The following is a 6,714-nucleotide window of genomic DNA, read 5'->3' as shown; positions in this document are numbered from 1 at the left end:
ACTGCTAACAATAGTGAGAAGTAACACAAGGCTTATCATAAAAGAAACGAAATGGCGCACATCCCAACCAAGTGGGCTGAACGTAAGGACAAGCTCTATGTCACTCTGCAAGTGAGCGGTGCCACGGACGTTAACGTGAAATTCACGGAAAACACGATCAGCATTACTGGGAAGGGCATTACGCCTAAGGCTCCCGAGCCACACGACTTAAGTGACCAGATCACCCTCCTCAAGGAGATTGTTCCCGAAAAGTCTACGTTCAAGGTTTTGGGCGTTGCTATCCAGGTGTGTGCGACCAAGAAGGAGGAGGGGTACTGGAACAAACTTGTGAACCAGTCAGGCAGCAGCACCGCGAATTGGCTTTCCGTGGACTGGAACCTTTGGAAGGACGAGGACGAGGAAGACGATGCTCCTCCAGGCTTCGGCGATTATGGTGATCTTTCAAACATGATGAACATGGGAGGAATGGGCGGAATGGGAGGAATGGAAGGAATGGAAGACTCGGACGACGAAGAGGGTGATGCTGCGGCTCAGGCCCCTGCAGCCGATCTGAAGGATCTTGACAGCAAGTAAAAGCCGTTAAGTGTCGTAGGAGAACAATTTAAAGAGAGCTACACGGAAAAGAAAGAACGAATGAAGGCAAGGAAAAATGAAATTTTTTTTGTTGACACAGCGTGAAAGGGAAAGGAACCGAGGGAGAGAGAGTGAGAGAGAAAAAAAAAAAAGAGATCTTGGGTCTTTTTGAGAACACAGGAAAAGGGCATTAAAAAAAAAAAAATATTTTGTTTCCCTTGGGGATGCAGCAAACTTAAAAATAAGAAGCCTCTACTTCCTCCCCTCACACCTCGTCACCCTTTCGCTTTCATTCTGTTTCTCCAGAATATTATTAATTTATTATTATTATTATTCATTTTTTTATATCACGTTGATAAATCTATTGAGCGCAGGTACAAATAAAAGAAAAAAATCCGTTTGTGCGTGTGCAAGAGGCTCTGTGGGAGAGAAGGAAGTCGTGTTTACATGTGCCTTTAGAGAGTTATCATTGTGTTTTTTTTTTTGGTATGCCCCGCGTTTTGTTTTGTTTTTGGGAAGTGTCGTGCCTCTTGATTTCTTCTGTGACCTCCTCAGCTCTACAGACGCTAGAGGAGGAACATACATATAGGGAAGGGGCAACGAGGGAGAAAAGAACGCGCGCTGACCAAGAGGCAGACTGAAGGGATTGGTAGAGAGAAGGAAAAACAAACAAAAGGGGGCTCTTTTTTTTTAGAACGGTAACAGCAAACGTTATCTAGTTCTATATGGACGGGGATTTTCTTCTTGAGCGCTTGGACGCTTTTTTCAGTGAAGGGGCGAATACGGATGCGATCGGCAATTTTCTATCAGAGGAGCAGGGCGTCATGCGGCTGCTGGGACGCTCTACTGACACGCAGGAGTCGTTGCAACTATATGCTTTGTTTAAAAAGTACACCGCGGTGGTGGATGCTTTGCTGCACACGTTTATTGCACGTGAAATGGAGGCCGGGTGCCCCATCGATTTAGATCAATTGGCTGCCGCAGTAATGAAGGAGTGGCGGCAAGAGCACGATTATTGTCGATACCTTTGTACGGCATATGTTGCAGGCGCGTTAGACTTTGAGTCGTTCAAGCAACTGGTAGCTGATGTCAATGCGATGACCACTTACCCCGTCGGGGCTGAGCTATCAGACAACGACAGTGTGAGTGAGGCAACTCCAGAGGAAGAAGATGGGTGAGAAGATTGCGGTCTTTTTGGACAGCGATTATGCATGTATTAGGGGAAGCTTAAGAAGGTGGGTGTGGGGAGGGCGGTGCCAACACGTTACTTTCACGCTGGTCACTTTTATTGGGTTCTTTTCCCTCCTCCGATTGTTTCTTTCTTTTTTGGCATGAGAAGCCCATGTGTGTAGGTCACATGTGCATCTTAGTGCATCTAACAGTTTTTGTAAATATATTTTTTGGGTTTTTATTTCCATTTTTCCTGCTCCTCCTCCTTTTATTATTTATTTGATTTAAATGTTTTTATTTATTTGCCCCTGTGTTGTAGGTGCACAACTTGTACATGAATGGATTCACCCCGCTGTTTTTCTGTCAACAGTGATGTTTTTGCGACTGACTTTGATCCCATTATTCGCCTACGTGTGTACCGACGTCGCGACATTACTGCTCTGGCGACGGACACCGCGGAGACGTTAGACCTGGGCCGCGAGGTTGTACTACTTCAACCGGTGGCAGAGACCTACTTGGAGGATGTTAACACATCCCCAGAGCTTGCAATTTGTCTTGCCGAACATGAAGAGTCTTATTCGGTGGAAAAGTTGCAACCAACCGACTTTATTTCGTCCCCGCTTCGTGTGGAAAACGTTGTTGTTGCCGCATCACTTTGCTTGTGGAGGAACATTAGACGCACCAATGACATTGTTGAAGCCGCACGAGACCGTTTCCTGCGTGGGGTTGAAGTAAAACGTCGAACAAAGAAGAGCAAGCTGCTTTTACGCCGCTTTTTACGATTTCTCAACGAACTGTTCGTGGATGTGGTGGTTTTGTCAACTGACAGAAGGTCAGTGGTTGTGTCGTGCGCCAATACCGCCCATCGCTCCTCTATACACACTGTTGCCAGCATGAGAAGACGATCGTGCCCAAGTTTTCGTACCCTTATTGCATTGGAGTTTAACCCCAGCGAGGGGTACTGGAGTCCGTTGCTGCTTCCGGTGCGGCTTCAAACCCAACGATCAATGATGCAGCCTTCTAAAACCCCTGACAATCAAGATTTCAATGACGTGACAAATTTCCGTAGGACACGTGCCTTAACGGTCACCTGCGGAGAAATGACACAGAGCTTCAACTTGGAGACAATGATGCTTGACCGAACCGTCTACAATCCGCAACGAGTGCCTGTGAGACTGCGTGGGGACATGCAGACGGTGAGAGGGGAGAATGATGGGGAGTCGGCCCCAGCCAACTCACCTTTCACTGGAATGAGGTATCCCAACATTAGGCAACTGGACCTTCAGGTTATGGAGGTGTTGCGGCGTGGTTTACATCCAGCTCTGCGTTGCAACTGTATTCGCTTTCTTGTCACCTTTGCCGTGGCACTAGCTGCGTTTGCTGCCGGTCTTGCGCTGATTATTTACGTTAGATTCACCCTAGAGACACGCTGTTGTCGTGTTTCTGATGGAATCTGTCTAGTTGGGGCAGGAGACGCGTCTGAAAACGTTAAAAGCAACCCCTTTTGCGATGTCAAAAAGAATCCCGCACTTTTAAAAGCCACGGAAGCGTTTCTCTTCAGTCATCTCGCAAGCCCAGGTGGGTTTATTGTTGCATCAACGTCGTGTATGTTTATGGCATCCCTTCTGGCGGTAGCGGTGAGTTATTTTACAACCCGGGCAGCAGCACTAGAAAATTCGCGTCCTTTGTTTTATATCGTTATGATGGCTCTTCACATAGTCGTTAATGCAATTGCGTCTGCGTTTGCTGCATACACACTATATATTTTCTCCCATACGACGCATGAGGTGCCGTGTTCGTCGTTTAAGGGAGACACGGCGGTCTTCTGTAGCGCTGCTCAGGAACTCTGTCCGGACTATGCGATTAAGGTTCAGGCTCGTCATCCAGTCCACGCAACTATTGCTCTGTCAGCTGTTTTCTTTTCCCTTTGCGTTGTGGAATTTTTTGCCTCATTCATTTCGTCCATGCCAGATGAAAAAAAGCTGCAGACAATTTCAAAAGCAAAGCCTGAAACCAATGTATTTTACCCCAGCGTGTACGCCCCTGACGGTGTTGGTGAAATGGAGAAACGAAAGCTAAGGAAACACATTGCGCACCGTCTTAGGAAACAGCTGCAGGAGCAGATGCAGCAACAGGACGTCCTTTTGACCCGGAACGCCACAATTGGTGAAATGATATTAGCCAAGCGTGAGAAGACCTTGATGGGTGATTTGTCAAACGGGAATTGTATCATAAATGCACGTGACTGGAACGATGAGGAGCTGCAAGATCCACTGCACTACATGATAGCTCCTGGTGGGACCAGCAGTGAAAATGACATGGCTAAAGAGGAGAAACAGAAAATGTCAGATACAAATAAAGAAGATTGGCAGCTACCCTCTTGCCTACTTGAGGAAGTAGCGCGGATTAGTAGTCGAATCCAAGCTTCGACGAGTGGCAAAACAACTCTAGTTTCCCCCAATGAATTAGCTAGATAAATGTTTTTTTTTGTTGTTTTCCCTTGACAGAGGGGACAGGTTTTATGTATGACTGTATTCATTTTGTCATCTTTTCTCTGTCTGTTTGCTTTTTTGTCCCCTCTTATTGTTGGTTTTGTTGTGATTTTCTGATGGACAGAGAGCCACCGTCTCTGTTCCAATGGATGTGAAAATTAAGGGTGCCCACTTAGTCGGACGTTGGATGTGGGATTGTCGCAATGATACATGTGGTATTTGCCGACAACAATTCGAGGCGTGTTGCCCACAATGTCGCTTTCCCGGAGACGACTGCCCGATTCTCACAGGGAAGTGCACACACACGTTTCACATTCATTGTATTGAGCAGTGGACTGAGCGCGAGCAAGGTAATGCTGCGTGCCCGATGTGTCGCCAGTCATGGGAATTTTGACTAGACTATAGTCATTGACGCGGGAAACGATTGGATACATTTCTTTCATTACCATTTTTTTTCCCCCCTCTGCGGGTTTTTATGTGTGTGTGCGCGTTTGGGTTGAATGCCTCCTATTATTGTTTTTCGTTAACCCTTTTATTATTATTATTATTGCTGATGTTTTTGTTTGTTTCTGTCGGTCTCTCTATTTCTTTGTGCGCGCAGGGGTTGTAGTTGGGGTGCCAGGAAGGTGAAGTTTAGGGATGCTGAAACGGTCAAGTGGCGTCCTTCTGGCGCTGGCGGTGAGGGCCAAGTCATCGTTGAGTGCGGTCGAAAAGGAAGGGGGGGGTACAACGGAGTCAGAACAGCTCTCGAGGTACGTTCCATCGTCATCGGAGGCGCCCGAGCTTCTGCAGCCGTATGTGGAACCGACACCGTTTGTTAGTGCACGGCGTCTTCAAGTTTTTCTGGCCTCCATGGGCATTGGAGCCACCACCGTTTGGGTTGTCTATTATCTTCTCAGCAAATCTATGAGCAACGCTCATGAGGAAGAGGAGCTGTGTGTGCAGCGCGTGGTGGAATCTAACCGTCTGGCAATGATGGATCCGCAGAGTCTTATTCCCGACTTCACTGCCCCGAGCTCATTCAATGAGTTGAAGGAAAAGATGCGACAGCATCAACGCGAGCTTGAGCGTCAGCAGGCAGAGATAGACCGAGACACCATTATGCTTCATAGGGAGGTTGTTTTCCGCATGAAGGTTTGGTGGAATGCTTCTCTTACACATGTACAAGAGGCCTGTGATCACTTTGGTGTCGCTCTCCAAAGGCGCAGAGAGCGTATCGCGGAGATCCACATCAAACGCCTATTAGAAGAAGAGGGATATCAGTTCGTGAAGCTACGCAGCGGAAATACACACATCTGGTAGGTGGATTCTGTGCGCAACGCTCCATGTGGGGAAACGCACACACACAGTGAGCGGGGATGAGGTATCAAGAGGGAAATGGTGAAGGTGAAAGGGGGGGAGGTTGAAGCGAAACAAAAGAGCAAAACAAAGAGCAAAAAGAGTGGAAGAGGGAATTATAGTCCTTGTCACTGGATTACCGCGGGTCTGCCTGCGTCAGAGGGCACGCAAGTTTTCTCCGTTCTTAGCATGCAGACCCCGCCGCCACCACAACCACCATGACGAGCTGCATATTGGAACTGCTGCAGTTGTTACTGATTTTGTTCTTTTGCTGGATTTATTGTTATTATTATTATTTCTCTCCCTCCCTCTCTCTTTTCTCTCTTTTTCTCTCTATCCATCGAGCTAGCTAGCTATCGCTTTTTGTTGTTGGTTTCCCCGCCTCAATAATGGCATGTGAAACTACCACTGAGGTATGTGTTTGGCAATTCAATGGTAAGCAGTGAAAATGACATTGGTCAATGTATTACATGCATAGTTTTACTTTATTTATTTATTTTGTTTCCTTGTTCCTTTTTCCCCATTCTCTTCCTCTTGCACACTCTTGTTTCGCTCCCCCTTTGAGGGGAAGGAGACACCTACAGTGTTGGTTCTCGTGTAAAGCGCCACCACATTCTGGCGAAGAGGGCCATGTATTCAATGGGGGCCTACTGCAGCTAGTGGGGAAACAATCTGGTGCTTATCGTCCGTGTCACGGTTATTTTTACCACTGCGCGAAGTTTTGTTGCGCGGATTAGACGGACACTGTTGATTGACTTTTTTTTTTTTACATCGCAGTTTGCCTATGCGCTGGATTCGTTATCCTGATGGAGCCTGTCATTGGAATCCCATATGCCTTTGCCCCCGCAAGGGACGGAATCGTTGCTTTGCACCATCTGCAGCTAAAAGCAAAGTTTTATCTTGCAATTCATGTAGCAGGGTGGGTGGTACAATTTCTTCTTGCGATGGAGCTCTGAATGGCGGGTACCGGCTCCCACGTAAAATGTATTGCCGGCCTTACACACCGGTGCCTTGTGTGACCCGAGGTCCTCTTCTATGAATACAAATCAAAACTTGAGAGAAAGACTGAGTGCGCAGTTGCGTGAGATGCGAGCCAACTTGACTGCAACAGAGCACACGTTCCAAAATGCGCACCGCATGG

At 47.3% G+C, this 6,714-nt stretch overlaps 4 protein-coding genes across 4 annotated transcripts, besides 7 other annotated features; all 4 read left to right on the top strand.

Annotated features, from left to right (window-relative positions):
- Positions 1 to 51: 51 nt before the first annotated feature.
- TraAM80_00936 (Wos2 protein) lies at positions 52 to 573 on the top strand (the record flags this gene model as incomplete). Its single annotated transcript, XM_029377994.1, has 1 exon — positions 52 to 573. The coding sequence occupies one exon, from the start codon at positions 52 to 54 to the stop codon at positions 571 to 573; it is 522 nt and encodes a 173-aa protein (XP_029242218.1).
- A 47-nt stretch (positions 574 to 620) lies between these two features.
- Positions 621 to 655: a microsatellite.
- A 37-nt stretch (positions 656 to 692) lies between these two features.
- Positions 693 to 714: a microsatellite.
- A 167-nt stretch (positions 715 to 881) lies between these two features.
- Positions 882 to 919: a microsatellite.
- A 379-nt stretch (positions 920 to 1,298) lies between these two features.
- On the top strand, positions 1,299 to 1,751 carry TraAM80_00935 (uncharacterized protein; the record flags this gene model as incomplete). The annotated part of the gene is made up of 1 exon (XM_029377993.1): positions 1,299 to 1,751. The coding sequence occupies one exon, from the start codon at positions 1,299 to 1,301 to the stop codon at positions 1,749 to 1,751; it is 453 nt and encodes a 150-aa protein (XP_029242217.1).
- Positions 1,752 to 2,010: 259 nt separating this feature from the next.
- Positions 2,011 to 2,047: a sequence feature (A-rich).
- A 34-nt stretch (positions 2,048 to 2,081) lies between these two features.
- Positions 2,082 to 4,220, top strand: TraAM80_00934 (uncharacterized protein; the record flags this gene model as incomplete). The annotated part of the gene is made up of 1 exon (XM_029377992.1): positions 2,082 to 4,220. One exon carries the CDS (start codon positions 2,082 to 2,084, stop codon positions 4,218 to 4,220), a length of 2,139 nt encoding a protein of 712 aa, XP_029242216.1.
- A 523-nt stretch (positions 4,221 to 4,743) lies between these two features.
- Positions 4,744 to 4,784: a microsatellite.
- A 90-nt stretch (positions 4,785 to 4,874) lies between these two features.
- Positions 4,875 to 5,537, top strand: TraAM80_00933 (uncharacterized protein; the record flags this gene model as incomplete). The annotated part of the gene is made up of 1 exon (XM_029377991.1): positions 4,875 to 5,537. One exon carries the CDS (start codon positions 4,875 to 4,877, stop codon positions 5,535 to 5,537), a length of 663 nt encoding a protein of 220 aa, XP_029242215.1.
- A 313-nt stretch (positions 5,538 to 5,850) lies between these two features.
- Positions 5,851 to 5,870: a microsatellite.
- Positions 5,871 to 5,931: a sequence feature (GA-rich).
- Between the last annotated feature and the right edge of the window lie 783 nt (positions 5,932 to 6,714).

The sequence above is a fragment of the Trypanosoma rangeli genome, assembly GCF_003719475.1.
Source record: "Trypanosoma rangeli strain AM80 chromosome Unknown Tra_15.4_contig_00017, whole genome shotgun sequence".
In the NCBI taxonomy this organism is placed as follows: Eukaryota; Euglenozoa; class Kinetoplastea; order Trypanosomatida; family Trypanosomatidae; genus Trypanosoma; species Trypanosoma rangeli.
The sequence above is the reverse complement of the archived record's forward strand: the minus strand, read 5'-3'. Positions and strand labels throughout refer to the sequence as shown.